At 37.2% G+C, this 17,160-nt stretch overlaps 1 protein-coding gene across 1 annotated transcript in view; it reads left to right on the top strand.

Moving 5' to 3' along the window:
- Window positions 1-17,160, top strand: part of LOC121431555 (bifunctional heparan sulfate N-deacetylase/N-sulfotransferase 2-like) — a 66,994-nt gene that overhangs the window by 32,453 nt on the left and 17,381 nt on the right. The window contains exons 4-5 of the mRNA XM_041629071.1: window positions 3,928-4,113; window positions 7,116-7,244. Coding sequence (XP_041485005.1) covers window positions 3,928-4,113; window positions 7,116-7,244 — 315 coding nt within the window. The remainder of the gene's footprint in view (window positions 1-3,927; window positions 4,114-7,115; window positions 7,245-17,160) is intronic.

Consider the following 17,160-nt stretch of genomic DNA (forward strand, 5'->3'; position numbering starts at 1 on the left):
AGAAAGATCCCATGAGCAGAACTTGTAATAAAAGTGCTAAATACATTGAAAGCAACATCTCTTGGTGTTTAACAGAAATGAATTTTATATTAATCTTTGAATGCTCCTATTCATAATGATCTGTTCTTTCAAAATGTTCATGTTGTAGGCTTGTCTACTTTTCTTTGATTGGTCTTGAATATGTTCATCTGCAATGCTGATGAAGTTCTGCTTTTGAGTTTTGATGTGGTGTACATTAGTGTAAACTTGCGAAGCACCTGAGACAGGTTGGCAATATGAAGGCTCTGTTTCAAGTCTCGAAGTATTTCAAAACCAGTACGAATACGGTATCAATATCGAATCAAACACATGTAGGCGTTCTGCGTGCATCAGCCATGACTAGATATGTCCTGCAATCTTTATCAATGTGGAACAAATCCAACCCCTTCCATTGCCGTGCTTGTCAAAGTGGGATTCTACCCAAAATTGTTGACAGCTGGATATTCTACGCGGAGTGACTTGGCAGTTTATTCCCCCGTTTTTGATGCATGGAGCTGACTGGATATCATAAGGGGATTACAGTGTGATTGAATCTGTAGAAATGAATGGGATTAGGGAAAAGGAGATGTACAGTGTATGCAGCAGTGACTTTTTACCAGTAGAGAGGTACAGTGTAGAGATTGGAGGGGGTGGGGTTGTGCTGATGTGCTCTACTATCTCACTGGCAAGGCCGACCCCGGACCGGCAAAAGGTCTTTCGTCATTTCCAATGACCGATGTACCATCCGTCGGTTTGGAGTCGGTTTTGTTGGTGACTAGAGCATTATAACTCACATAATTCAGTACCCTGTATCATAAAGACAAGTTATATAACAAATATTTATACACAATTTCTATAGCAAGTTTATACTATCAGCCAGTCAGATTGAAGTAACTTTTAACTGTTATTGTAAATTTGTTATTAACAAGTTTTATAAAATGGGCCCCTGGACCTAACTCTTTCCTTATATAGAGCCATAACTTCAGAGATTTTACAACATCACAGATTGATTATTTAGTACCAGTTTTTCCAAAAATGCTTTTTAAAAATGAGGATATTGTGTATATTGATTGAGCTCAGAAAACTGTAAATCCTGTACATGCAAAACACAATGTTTGTGTTTGAACATTATCTGCAACCCATCTGCTGACTTAGGGAAATTAAGATGAGGTATTTGAAATGCGGGTATTAACCTTTCCCAAGTTCAGCAGTTCTTCCAGAAATATTGTCTTTTCAACACTAGAAAAAAATACCAAAACAAAAGAAAAAAAACATTTGAAGCTTCAATGATATGTACAATTTTATTTTAAAGTAAAATGTAATTGTAAATGACAATGGGTGTTACACAGCTACCTTGACACTATACTAACTGTGCATACATTACTACAGACCCCCACATCGATCTGTACCATAATAATGAGACATTGACCTCTACCAAGAAAGGAGAATGGAAAACAATATCAATACTGACTGTGGACATGTATATGAACTGACATATGGAATGCATATGGGCAGAATTCCTATTTTCAAACAGTTAAAGTCTCCTAAATTTTATATTCACACGCATTCAACATGTATTTTAGGCCTACATTTTATTCATTAACAGTAGACTCATGAGCTGGTACAGATTTGCACAGCTTTTATTATTGTTTGTAATTGGTATTGATGTCATTGTTGATATCATCAACATCATCTTCATATCATCATCATCATAATCATAATCATTATCATCATCATCATATCAGCATCATCACCACCACCACCACCATCATCATCATCATCATCATCATCACCATCAACATCATCACTACCATCATCATCATCACCACCACCATCATCACCACCACCACCACTACCACCATTATCATCAACATCATCATCTCATCTAAATAAATGAAATGCTGATATGTTGTTTTGTATGTATTGGCCTATATGTACTGGTATTTAATAGGAAATATGCCTGTAGTTTGAGAGAAAGTGAAGGGGGGGGGTGTCACGGTTTATTATAATAGGTAGGTACATGTATTTCTAGCTTGAATGCACAAGCCCTTGTCATATCAACCAAGCCATGGGGGGGGGGGTGAATGGCATTGTCTACTGTGGCCTCTAACAGTAACACCAAGTTTTAATTTTTGCTACACTTTTTGAGCCCCTCTTATTCTACTGATAAGAGTCTGTGCCAGCAGACTACATGTAGACTCATTCAGTGAGAGATACACTGCATTGGTGGTATGGTTACATGTTTGCATGTATACTGGAGGCGTGTAAGTTATCCATTGGCAACATTTCAGTAAAATTGCATGTTTTGAAAGTAGTGTCCCAACTGCAAGGTCACATGACTGGGAGAGTGATCAGTCACACTGTGCTATAGCCTTCATTCCCTGTCTCCAAAGAAAATGAAAAATGAATAAAAAAACTAAACATATAAACATATAATTGAAGCAAACAACAACAAACCACAGTTTGCCTGCACATACATGTACTCCTTCATGTCCATTGGTGAGTGCTGGTTTTATGGGAGATCAAGTAAACTCATCCTACGGATCAAATAATTATTTACATGGCATTAATTACTAATTTCCTGATGATTATGAAAAAAGGGCAATGAAATTCACTTAGTGTATAAAGTGCAGTCGTTTGCATTCTGAAATATATAAGTGTTTGGTACCGCAAAATCGTAAAATGGCCTTAAAAACGGACATACTGAAGCTTTTCGACATGCACTCATCGGAGTAAAATCGCACGAATGACTAAATCGCTAGAGCAACACAATATATAATAGAACCGAAACTAGACAATGGATGCTAAATGACGAGCCGTGATTGGCTGTCAAGTAAACAAGTTAGGCTCGGTACTAGGAAATATATCAGAGAGATCAGTAAATGCCAAATGATACAAGTACATGTAGACTGTACAACATGCAAGTTTGGTGCTCATGCCAGAGTCCCGGCCAGAGTGCTGGTTATCATCATGCGATTTGAATTCACAATTCCCTTAGCAGTATATTGGTGCCATTTACAGTATTGTTTGACTGAAGGTGGATATCCTGTTATACTTTCAATTTATCACAGGCATGATCTAAAACCACAGGAAACACACTCTGTGGGACAGAGTAAATTCATGTCATTATCAAGAGAAGTGCTCCACAGTAAATTTTATAGTCATTTAATTTGTACGCACTATTTAAAAAAAAAAAATCTCCAGTCTTCCCCTTACATGTGTCGGGGGGGGGGGGGGGAAGTCAAATATATTGCTGTACACGTGTGTGACCAAAAAAACATGTTTAAAGGGGTGATTTTTTAGTTTAGGATGCGGGCCGCGTGTGCTCTCGTTAAGGGTATAAAAAACTCTGTTTGAAAAAAAGGGGGTACTTTTGAAAGACTGGTCAATCGCAGGGTCAAACGTATTCAGGGTATTTTTTTTCCAAAAGTTGTAAATTAAGCCTGTGAAAAACTTGTGTAGGGGGTTACATGTATTTTGCACACAGAGTAGAACTTGTTTAGGGGGGGTGCAAATAATCTGGCCACGCCTGTGTACAGCAATACATTTGACTGCCCCCCCCCCCCTCCCCCCTAATTCAACAACAGTAGTTTTAATTACGCTCATATTTTGTATTAAAAATGAAGTATGTGTGGGGTTGTTGGCCAGTTGCTGAGGGTAACCTGTCATACAGACCAAGGACCCGAAACAGTTTTGGTGATGATAAATTTTTCAAGTTTTACTTACTAATGTCTCTCTCTCTCTCCTTGTTTTCATTTTCTCTTTCTGCCATATTCTCTCTTTCTACCTTCTCTCTCTCCCTCATTTCCTCTCCGTCTGCCTGCTTTCTTCCCTGTCACTTTCCATCCCTCCACATATCCGTCTCTACGTTCTTCTCTCTCGCTCCCCATATCCTCATCCTGACCCCAGGACCACAACATCCCGATGATGAAGGGGTACTCCGTCGCCCCCCACCACTCCGGTGTCTACCCTGTCCACGAGGACCTCTACGATGTTTGGAAGGAGGTTTGGGGGATCGACGCCACGAGCACCGAAGAGTACCCTCACCTCCGCCCGTCCCACAGGAGGAGAGGTTTTATTCATAAGGATATCATGGTAAGTTCGTCTCGTGCTCGAATGATGTTCATTTGAAGAAAAAAAGGGTTATCTACCCCTCCCTCCAAATCATTCAGTCAGTTTTGATCCATGGCCAATTATCAAGACTTATTTTCATCCATTCTGTATCACTTTTTAAGTGTTAATTAGACCGAATTGTTGACCTTCTTCACTTGTACTACATGTAGGTTGTGTAGGTATTATCTTTGAAAATGTGAAGAAAAATGAGATGTATAATGGAAGTAACAATAGTGTGTCCAGTCTTCAACAAAAGTAGTTTTTGATAGTCCCTTCCCTCTTCCTATTTTGTTTTGAAGCCACATCCTTTTTTTTATATGTTCATTTTTATTGGGATGATAGATGAACATACAGAAGATGACAGCTATAAAGAAGTTAGATTCAAATGAGAAATGAAGTATCCAATAAAATGGGACTCCCTGCTAATTAAAACAGAAAATCAACATCTATTAATTGTACCTGACCTAACACATAACGAATGGTAAGGAACCAATTTTGTTAAGTTTGGTTAACTGATAGTATGATTATAACACTAAGCTGATTACTAAACTACCTCTGAAGAGAGGGGGAACCACATTAATCCAAGAATAAAAGGATGCAAGTTCTATTTCTGTAATGGTTTCCAAAATCTTTGATAATCTTATACCCTTTTCATAAACCTATCCTCCAATTAGCCGCCTAAGAGTAATGCGGATAATTCAATAAAAATTGCGTTCACAAACTCCGAAAATAAGCCGCATTATTTTTACGAGCGCTCGTCCTGAAAAAGGCGGATAATCGTCATGACAACTGGACACGCCCCCTCCGATGCGGTTGTGTTGGAAAAGGGTGACCTTGTGACCGCACCATGGCAATTATCCGAATTATTTGGAAATGCGTTCATAAACTCAAAATCTTGTCCCGATGCTGCTATTATGCGGATGATAGCAGCATCAAAATGATGCGGATGACTCTTGTCCTCCTCCAATTTTACGACCAAATTATGCTGCTATTAGCCGCATAATTGGGTTTATGAAAGGGGTATACGTTGAAGGAGAAGTCTTTCAAGCATGGTTGCTGATCTTTTCTGACGTCTTTGTTGAGTTTCAGCTTTCTGAACTAGATCAGAATGCCTTGAAGATTTAGAGAAAAAATAGCTATAGACATGAAGATGTCATCTTACATTGTTTGTGGAATTTGTATAACAATGACTTTTTAAAAGTGGACAAATCTGGCCATTCTTCCAAAACTGTTCCTTGGATCAAATGCCAGACCTGCCAACCAGTACGTTTTAGGCGTATTTAGTACGTTTTTGCAACCAAAATTTGGCAGTTTGTTTTTTTTTACAAAATCGTAATTTATTGAGGAAAATCATCTCTATGTCTCTATTTCATAAAACGTACACAAACATGGTTATTAGATCAATGTATTCAGGTAACTTTTTTTTTTCAAATATTTTGTTAAAACCAGCGTGAGATATACGCATGTTTCAATGTTTTTTTTTTCATCTGCAAGTGCAGTGCGCATTTTAGCTTGCATGCAGCTTGAGCGCAGCGATAAGCGAGTGCGCCAAGCATTTTAGTATGAAATACACTTTTTGGGGGAAAATACATTTTTTCATTCCCAGGTCTGTCAAGAATGTATTTATGAATTACAACCATGCTTCTTTGTGCAGTCTATGTCAATGTCCAATATGTCTAATTCACACTGAAAGACTTGAAAGAATGAGAGGATATTAAGTATTCTCTGAGAATAATAAATAAATGAAAAAAAAATAGGGGGAAAATAATAATCAGAACAGGCCAGTGAAAGCAAGAACAATTTTCTCAAAAAGATTTCATCAATGTCAACAAATTTTCAACACATGAAATCTCACAGGCTGGCATTGAAAAATAAGTTTTCTTTTTGCTTTCTAGAAAACTTCAGTTACACATTATTCAGGCCTCGAAATAGGATTTTTGGGGGGCAAGTCCACTTTTTTGAGGGGCACTTTTTCACTGAGGCCAGGCAGCAGCAGAGGGCACCAAGGCCATACAGAGGGGCACCAAGGCCACTTTTTAAGGGGCATGTAATAAATTATTTGTAGGTGTTACAGTTTCGCAGCGTGGGGGGGGGGGCTTTCCATAGTCGATGTTATACATCAGATTCATTACCAAAGATACCTTCTTGAGCTACATGTAATTAAATTTGAATCTGATTAGCACCCAAGAAAGTATCACCTGTCGTTCGTACCTGATGAACAGCTTTATGAAACACTCCCATTCAAAGTACTGTACTTACGCATCGCGCGCGCTCGCCAGGACAGTACAGCACGTAATGGTCAGTAATGGGGGCATCGACGGCCATGGCCGTCGATTATTTCGAGGCCTGCATTATTGCAAATATGCATGTTTATACACGATCATACTGTTTGGAATTATACATTCTGTCATCTAGTTTGATAGAGGGAATTATGGTATTCTTTCTTAATTAAAGGATGTTAGCTTGTAAGGGTTCTTATGTTTGATCGATCATCATTCAAAATTGTTTCAGAGATTCACAATTCTCTTTATTTTTAATCAGAACTGCTTAAATTTAAACCAATTCCACTCATTGTATTGCTTAAGCTCTAGCTGAATTCAAGGAGGATATCTATTGTTTAGATTCATTTATAAGAGTGCACTATTCATACTATACCATAGCTAACTCCTTACCCAATCCTTGTAGATGTGTTGTGACTTAGTGGATAAGTCTCCGGACTTTGAGCCACAAGGTCCGGGGTTCAAATCCCACCACAGCAATTGTGTCCTGTGGCAAGGCGTTTATCTACATTTGCCTCTCTCCACCAAGGTGTAGTAAATGGTACTCAGTAGGAAGGAATTCCTTGAATGCTCAAGCGTCTGATCAGGACAGCCATGCTAAAGCCGGGGTAATATTATGCAGTGCATAGAAACATGTTATAAGCGCTATATAAATGTTGCTTATTATTAACAATTATTATTCAATGTGTATACTGTTACATGTAGGTTATGCCAAGACAGACCTGTTCTTTATTTACCAAGACAAACTTCTTCAGTGAATACAACGGAGGCAAAACAGCTCTAGATGCCAACATCCAGGGTGGAGAGCTCTTTGCAACAATTGTTAGCAACCCTGTAAGTAGTGGTTTATAGCTTTTACTATTTCATCAAATTCTTTGGATGTGATTGTTTGGCAGGCAGCTCCCTGGCCCCCATGCTACATGTAGCTGTAGGCACACCAGTGAGATGTACACAATGGGTGATTTCAAAGAAAATGAACTTTTTCATGACACGTGTTTCCGTAGTAAATTTTGTTTTCTCCTTATGTGTGCTCGCAATGCAACAATCTAAACTAAGGGATACGATATTGACTATTTCATGGTGTATAGTTATGAATATTCACCCAGTAAGAATATTTTAGGTTTCTAGTTGTTCAAAACTCTGGAGTTCAATTAAATAATGAATGTACTGCATGAGAAGCTTCTTGACTGATGATTGGTTAAAACTCAAAGCATATTCTAGAGACTGCTGATTACCAAGGTTGATATATCAGGCAAGACCCATTTACTATGACACTCAACAATGGTGTGAAGGGGACAAGCACCTGGTGAAAACAACTTTGAAATGATTGAGCATCTGCATGTATGAAGCAAAACACACAATTTTGTACAAATAGGATTGAGATTATTTGGTAAAATTTTACTGGAGATAAGGATTGCGAAATAATGAAACGAGATTGACAAGCATTGATGGAGATCGTCGTTTATTAATAGCAATTTACTATTTACCATCAACTGGTGATTTTTACCTGTATGCTATTAAAAAGAAATCATGAATGTTTGTAAGCAAGCAACCAGAGGACTGACTCTTAAGGTCCTCTCCGATGGACCTGGATTACTATAATACAAAGGGCACTTGCGCACCAAGTGGGAATAGAAACCTGGGTCACCGGAATCTGAAACCCTCGCTCTATCAACTGCGCTATCGAGGAGTGCATCTGGTTTTCAACAATACTTATAATCTTTAAAATTGTTCTAATATAAGGAAGAAGTTCTTAAAGGGGAATCCAGCCTTGGCCATAAAATGTTGTGTTGGGAAGGAGCAAAATAAATAAAACAGAATGGTGAAAGTTTGAAAGAAATTGGACAAGCGATAAGAAAGTTATAGCTGTTTTAAAATTGAGATCACTAATACTATGTAGATTTCAAATTGGCAACTGGGTAAGTAAATTATGACAAGGGGCAAGGACAACTTTCCCATAGGCCATGTACTTTATTATCAGGGATTTGTGGTTTTCTCCTAAGTACCCATTCCCCTGGGGCAGTAATCTGAATATAACCCATGTATATTGTTTTATGTCCTCATGAAAGAAAAATATAATTTGAAATAAAACTTTTGGGAAAAATGACATTTTAGCCATAATATGTATTGGAGTACATGGAAGAGTAGTCCTTGTCTTACATCACTATGGGTGTCACGCGCGTAAAACATTCCCCATAGACTTGTGTGTTAAAATGGCACTTTTGAAAAATTCATAAAAAATAAATGTGAAATTAGAGGGTGGAATGTTTACTACCATTGGATAGGATATATATCTGGCATTCCATATCTGACCAGGAAAGGGTAGCGTAGCCAGCTCATTTTAAAAATAAATTGCCATTTATGAAGATAACTATGAATGGATCAAATTCATCGACTCAAACAGTAAAAGAGCCCTAATTAGTCCGCCAGTCAAAAAAATAGTTCCAAGTCACTTTTTTATCTTCCCACTTTGGGCGAAGGGAGTTCAGTAGTTACCATTTCTAGAATCAGTGTTAGATTTTGAATCATATTCATACAGTTTTGTCAATCAGCAACATCAAATTGAAAAAAACTCGAATGGGTTGGGTCGAACGAATATCTTGAGCCCTCCTGATGTAATTAGGCTCATGGCACCTATATTATATGACCTATGAATTTTATTTTATTGAATAGCTACTTTGCTATTCTTTCATATCTGTACACTCACACTAGCACAAAGAAATGCATTGAAAATGTCTATTTTCTATGCAATGACCCATTTTAATGTATTACTCATACATGTTATATTCACTATATGGATGCATACATATCCTGCCTGCATACAGCCCAGCAGTGAATGTAATGACAATGGGTCCCTAGTAATTGTAATATAAAGGTGTTTGTAAATTTTGTGTAGATATCAGGATACCAGAACTGCCTCAATCAAAATTACCAGATATACATGAGATTGAATGAGGAAACAATAACAGTATAAGAACATACTACTTTAGTACATTTGCATTTGACCTACTATATCAAAATTTTCCTAGGGCTATTGCCTCTCAGATGTAAGAAGGAAGAGATACATAAAAATAGATAGAAGAGAGAGAAAAAAAAAGAGAGATAGAGAGAGAGAGAGAGAGAAAGAAAGATAATTACATAGATGGCATGGCTTATAAAGAGGGGGGGGGGTAGACTGAGAATGGAGCACACAGCCACCCCCCCCCATCCCTCATTAGTTGTGCACTATTAGCCCTTAGATACCTTACCTTACTCTGTGCCTTTTTTCTAAATACCTTCTTGAAGGTACCACTCTAGTTCTCTTCAGTAAATTAGTTCTCAAAGCTCCTCTCTACCCCCTTCCTTTTACATGAGCAATTTGTAAAGGTCTCTCTAATATTAAGTATGTGATGTACACTAACACAAACCAATGATGAATCAGAACAAAAAGAGGCATAGACGCTCTTTACATTGACCAGTCTACATATAGGCTTACATATACACAGACCTACTAACTTTAGCTGATATGGTCTTGCTAGCCATTAAATCAATTCTTTGCACCTCTTGATGACTAAACATATTGATATCAGTGAGAAATTGTTTGCTACTGAAGAGTTTGGCCAGGAATTCCACCCACTACTAGGGATTTCCCATATTACTTAGAGGTGTCACGCGCGTAAAACATTCCCCATAGACTTGTGTGTTAAAATGGCACTTTTGAAAAATTCATAAAAAATAAATGTGAAATTAGAGGGTGGAATGTTTACTACCATTGGATAGGATATATATCTGGCATTCCATATCTGACCAGGAAAGGGTAGCGTAGCCAGCTCATTTTAAAAATAAATTGCCATTTATGAAGATAACTATGAATGGATCAAATTCATCGACTCAAACAGTAAAAGAGCCCTAATTAGTCCGCCAGTCAAAAAAATAGTTCCAAGTCACTTTTTTATCTTCCCACTTTGGGCGAAGGGAGTTCAGTAGTTACCATTTCTAGAATCAGTGTTAGATTTTGAATCATATTCATACAGTTTTGTCAATCAGCAACATCAAATTGAAAAAAACTCGAATGGGTTGGGTCGAACGAATATCTTGAGCCCTCCTGATGTAATTAGGCTCATGGCACCTATGACATCCCATATGCGGCCAATTTGAAATCTCCATGGGTATAGTGATTACCAATATTTACAACTTTTAAAAATTCATATCTTTCTTTTTGTTTGTCCAATATTGTTCAAACTTTCACCTATCAACTTGTCTGATTTTTCTTTTCCTTATAAAAACAAGTTTTTATTGTCTCACCTGCGAAGCAAAGTGAGACTATGGGCGCCGCTTTTCCGACGGCGGCGGCGGCGGCGTCAACATCAAATCTTAACCTGAGGTTAAGTTTTTGAAATGACGTCATAACTTAGAAAGTATATGGACCTAGTTAATAAAACTTGGCCATAAGGTTAATCAAGTATTACTGAACATCCTATTAGAGTTTCATGTCACATGACCAAGGTCAAAGGTCATTTAGGGTCAATGAACTTAGACCATGTTGGAGGAATCAACATCGAAATCTTAACCTGAGGTTAAGTTTTTGAAATGTCATCATAACTTAGAAAATATATGGACCTAGTTCATGAAACTTGGACATAAGGTTAATCAAGTATCACTGAACATCCTGCATGAGTTTCACGTCACATGACCAAGGTCAAAGGTCATTTAGGGTCAATGAACTTTGGCCGAATTGGGGATATCTGTTGAATTCCCATCATAACTTTGAAAGTTTATGGATCTGATTCATGAAACTTGGACATAATAGTAATCAAGCATCACTGAACATTTTGTGCAAGTTTCAGGTCTCATGATTAAGGTCAAAGGTCATTTAGGGTCAATGAACTTTGGCCGAATCGGGGGTATCTGTTGAATTACCATCATAACTTTAAAAGTTTATTGGTCTAGTTCATTTAACTTGGACATTAGAGTAATCAAGTATCACTGAACATCCTGTGCGCGTTTCAGGTCACATGACCAAGGTCAAAGGTCAATGAACTTTGGCCGAATTGGGTGTATCTGTTGAATTACCATCATAACTTTGAAAGTTTATGGATCTGATTCATGAAACTTGTACATAAGAGTAATGAAGTATCACTGAACATCCTGTTCGAGTTTCAGGTCACATGATCAAGGTCAAAGGTCATGTAAGGTCAATGAACTTTGGCCATGTTGGGGTTTTTTGTTGAATAACCATCATATCTCTGTAAGTTTATTGGTCTAGTTCATAAAAAGTGGACATAAGAGCAACCATGTATCACTGAACATCTTGTGTGAGTTAGAGTAGTATTCAAAGTCAGCACTGCTGCTATATTGAACCGCGTGATGCAGGTGAGACGGCCAGAGGCATTCCACTTGTTTGGGTTGGATTCCCCTTTAATAAAACACCCTCCATACCATCAGGGCCCATCTAATGTCAGATTCAGTCAATATATGCAAATAGGCATGATCTTGACAATAGCCAAAGGGAAACAGACTCCATCTACAAATATCCTTCATGTTAACCCAATAACAAGATTGTTATCATTAAACGACGATCTCCATCAATACTTGTCGATCTCGGTTTATTATTCCGCAATCCTGATCTCCAAACAGGATGGATGCTAATGATGTTATGTCTCTCTCATGATTGCTAAATGAAGTCATTGGCTGCATGGATCATCAGGTCCTGCACAGAGCCTAGATTTCAAGAAGATCATAATGATCTTTCAGACAAGTCTCTGTGTTTTCTTGGGCCACAGATTAAAAGGTAACATATGAGGGAATGAGGGATATCATAATAATCATGCACAAGAAGATGATCTTAATTTCTTTGGAAGACAAGCAAGCCATGGAGTCTCAAATACAAGCCCAGAGCATGAAAGTTGATTTAAAGTTGATTCAAAGTGGAATTTGAAAAATTCCACCACACCAATTAGAGAAATTCTTTATATTACAATGCATATGGTAGATCAATCTTCAATATCAATATTGTCTGCTTTATCTCAAGGTCACTATAATGACCTACAAGTAAATCTGCATGAGACAACTGCACATGAAGGTGGTGATGATGATGAAGATGGTTGGCGAAAATGAAAATTGGCGATGAAGGTGATGGGAATCGCTAATAGTGGTTTACAGATAAATGACGATGATAATGATGATGACAACGATGATTATGATGACGATGATGATGATGATGACAACAATGGTGATGATGACAATGATGATGATGACAATGATGATGACAATGGTGACGATTATGACGATGATGATGATGATGGCGACGACGACGATGACGACGACAATGATGATGATTGCAATGATGATGATGATTACAATGATGATGATGATTACAATGATGATGATGATGACGATGACGATGATGATGATGTTGAAGATGATGATGAAAAATACAAAAAATGAGATGTTTAAAATGGACTGATATTCCGATACTGAAGCTTGCATCAGCCTTATCTTGATATGTGACTCATGCTTATAACTGGGGAATGGCACAAGATAGAATGCTGGCAGCAAATAAAAAATTGATATACTAAGAAAAAATTAACATTGAAATTTTTGTCCATTACTGCAGAAAAAATTATTAAAAACCAGGAATAGATAGGTTTCCCCAAAAATATTCCTATTTAATAGGGACTCTTGGCAGGTATACGTGTATTCAACAGAACTGATACCTAATACATGTATATATCCGTAAGTTATCAACGTAGAAGCTACACAAGTACAACTATCACTGAAAGGCCAGATCATACTTGGAAATCATCAAATATTGGTTCATATTACAGGATTAAAAGATTTCTGGTCGATGTTTATCGGCTTAAAATATCATCGGGATCTGCCAGGGAAGAAAGTAGTTACATCTTTATCAATTAACCATGACAGGAAACTAATATAGAGATTATCACACTCAAGTTAAGCCATGTGTGTAGGCCGACAGCTACTAAAGTAGAAAACTGAACAGGCTGCCTTAATAACCGGCTCATCTTAAATGCTGTTAATAGACATGTAGAAAAACAGAACGCATTGGCCATAGTGTATATCTATCGATAGATAGATATATAATATAATATAATGTATATATATATGATATTTTCCTCATAAAAAATATGAACACACTCAACAGAGAGTACTAGTATCCTTCTAAAGGGGAAGTTTGCTCCCATGTAAAACTGGTTTCAATTAAAGTTGAAAATAAGATAATCATGTACATGTATCACATTTTTAGTAGCAAAAAACTAATAGCAGAGATACAACTATCTCAGAAAGTATCAGTAATGATTTTACATTTTTACATGTGCATTTGATCTGAGACACGATTTCATACAAGCTCCAGGGGTGGGGGGATTATTACTGTTAACCATTATTTATGTAATTTATATAGCATATGGGTTTAATAGCTTTTCAAATGTAATGTCACAAATTATGACTCTGCAAGTCATTGATGGATTCTCGTCACACCTTCATTTTTTTCTCTGATTTTTATTATTCCAACAGCAACACCAACTTATTTGAGAGTGTACTTCCCCTATAACGTTCATTATCAATCCCTCTCTTCCTCATTCTCTCATTCTATTTCTTTCTCTTTATTTCTTCCCCCCTCTCTCCTTTTCTCCTCTATCACTTTCCTCCAGTCTCTTCTCTCTGGTTCCTCTTCCTATACTTTGTCTTAAAATAGCTTTCATGGTTTGATAATGTACATGGGCATGTTAATTCTTGGCAGAGTGACATGTATGTAAAACACATGTTGCCTGTAAACAATGAATGTATCAAGTTATGCAACAGTTTTTATGGGTGAATGAAAAACATCCTGATCACGTCACGCATTCCATCTGTACCATCTCAGGAGTTCAGTCCCACGCATGTATTTCCATGTCTGGTTTGTGACAGACATCTCAGAGGGAGAGTCAGCGAGTAATCTGATAGAATACTCATCCTCCAATTTCCCTTCCATTCAATTTCTCGAGGTTGACGTCCTAATCGAGCTCCCCTCTAATCTCACCATCGGGCGTCTGAAGTACGTTGAATGATGCGTATCGCTCTGCCCCCTCTCCCGAACCTCCTTGCTCTTTCCACACCCCTAAAGACACAGATGATTACCCACAATGCACAGGGGCAAGGTTAACTGACCTATGACGAGATGTTGGTGGATTCCTTGACATGCAACAAGTATTCAAGTCCTTTAGCTTCCTTTTAGAAATTTCCCTTTCTATGATTACAATCAAACATCCGGTTATCTTTCCTTTCATAAATATATGTTTCTTCTTCCATTATTACATGCATACATTCTTAAATTGCTCTTTTGATGGTTATAGTATTGATTTCTTGATGGCATCATTGAATTGAATTGAAACTTTATTTACCACAATCTTCATAAAAAACATACAAATCAAGAAGTACAAATATTTCAATAAAATACATTATAACAAAAGTGAGTATATTTAAGAATAGTGGAAGGATCACTGAGAAGTTACAAGGAACTTCTAAGTTAATGATCCTGAAATTAACACAAAACAACACAATTAAAAAACAAATGCAGTAAGGAAATACCGAACAACAAACAACAAAAGTATACAATTGTATCTATATCAGTATTACTATTAGTATTATACTTTCTGCATGTAGTGTATTTTAAATGTCTTTTAAAGCTTTGAAGGGTTTTGCACTGCTTGATATTCTGAGGGATCTGCTCTTAGTGTCCTACAGTTTTAAGCTCAGATTCTGAGCATGCCCATCTCATTTCCTAAACTTATACCTCACAAATTGTGATCTGTAATTCTGTTTGTACAAGGAGCATTGTTGGTATGAAAATGAAATGTTACACTAGATTGATTTCTGTAACGTTTGTGGAAATTAAAAGTTCATGCAGTCATTCAACCATCAAGGAACATCAGCAATTTGAAATCATAAGGTTACATCCAGGTTTGGATGTACAATCAATTAGTCTTCTATCTGCCAACATTGCATGATGAATAGAAATGTTCATTTGAAGAATACCCCTATGTTCTTCACCGTTTTCATTATGGGAAAGGAACAAAACAGCCAGTGTAGCTTGTGATTTCACCAATTCAGTTTTCTTTTTAGTAAAGTGTATTACACTTTATTTGGATTTTCATTATTTATAAACCCTTTGCCAATTTTGTATGATATTTTTCTTGACTGAGAAGGGAGAAATACTTTTAAATTCAGTTTGAAAATAAGGAGGTTAGGTAATTGTCTTATTTATGAGTTTTATATACAACATTCTAAAACTCTACCATCCAAATCTTATTTTTCCTTTCATTCAATGAGCAATATGTATCCAAGCTTGCCTTTCCATTTAACCCCACATGTGTTCATAAACAATATGTTCATAGATTTGTATGCCAACATTTTCTATTCTGCACATCATAATTTTTCTAGAATCAATCATGAACTTTCAAGCAAAAAAAAACGCAATTGGACAGACATTACTTTGACTCATAGTTCTCCCTAGTCTTGCCATTCAAACTTTTTTTTATGTAAAATGATATTCCCAATAGAGCCACAATCTATGTTCGTAGGAATGGCCCCGGAGTTTGCCGCACTAAATTAATTATTCTCTTGATTTAAATAAAGATGACTGGAATCTTTTTTTTTTCAAATCATGGTATTGTTAAATAACTGGACAGATGTAATCTTCTGACTTTTCTATTTAAAAGCCTACCTATGGATTCCCCTTTCAAAGTGGTTTTATTTTAACATAATTTACCATTACAAATATACCATTCATTCTGAAGATGTCCACTTATATACAACCATTGTCAAACATCAAAGCAACATCAAGTTTATGAATATGAATGTAAAAACAAACAAAAAAATTACATTACAAAAATTATGAAAATTAAGTAAGATAACTTTTTGGGCCATTGTCAAATATTGAGCACCAAGTTTACAAACAAGTTTACAATATGTCTCTGGCATACTATCTAGTGAATTTTTTAGTCAAATACATGTATATTGCCAAGTCATCTCACATCCTTAATGACTAAACATTGTCATAATCTACAACAATTTTCTGTGGAAAATGAATTAATGAAATTCCACAACTTATACGGACATATTATAGAGAGCTACAAAAGAGCAGGCTTCACACCCTATTAAAATATGGTAATTATTAGGACTGTAACTATCTTGACTGTCACTTTCCAACAAAATTCAACCAATCAAACCCTATTTTGCATGTGGACACTACCTGCACTAAAGGCCCCACTCGACCCAAATATTCGTAGCCCTGAGAGGTGCCGTGGGCGAGACAAAAAACGGGGGCCTTGGAGCGGACTTATTGTAAAAAGGAGGGTCCTCGGGACAGGCTTCGGAACTACAAATGTTTGTGAAAACGGGGGTCCTTGGAATGGGTCGCCTGCGTGTGATTGCGTACTCATCCCCATGGAACGGGCATACGTGTATGCAGCTAGCCCGGCGACAAGGGCGCCGGGTGCACTCGCGCAGAGGCAACGGTCGGACAGCGCTCTGCGGCTGCTTTTCACCAAAAGTGCAGCTCCTTGTAGCTGATCAATGCGACCTGAATGGTGTAACAAAAAATATGCGAAGCTTTGGAGCGGATTTCTTTCTTCTTTTTTTCTCGATAAAAAAGAAAATGCTATACTTTGGAGCGGCTTTTGTTCTTTTTTCAATAAGACAAAAATGCTATGCCTTGGAACGGAAATTTGAGTGTAAATATGGGGGTCCCTTCTGCGGCACATACCCACTA

Source organism: Lytechinus variegatus, chromosome 18, assembly GCF_018143015.1.
Source record: "Lytechinus variegatus isolate NC3 chromosome 18, Lvar_3.0, whole genome shotgun sequence".
Taxonomy (NCBI): domain Eukaryota; kingdom Metazoa; phylum Echinodermata; class Echinoidea; order Temnopleuroida; family Toxopneustidae; genus Lytechinus; species Lytechinus variegatus.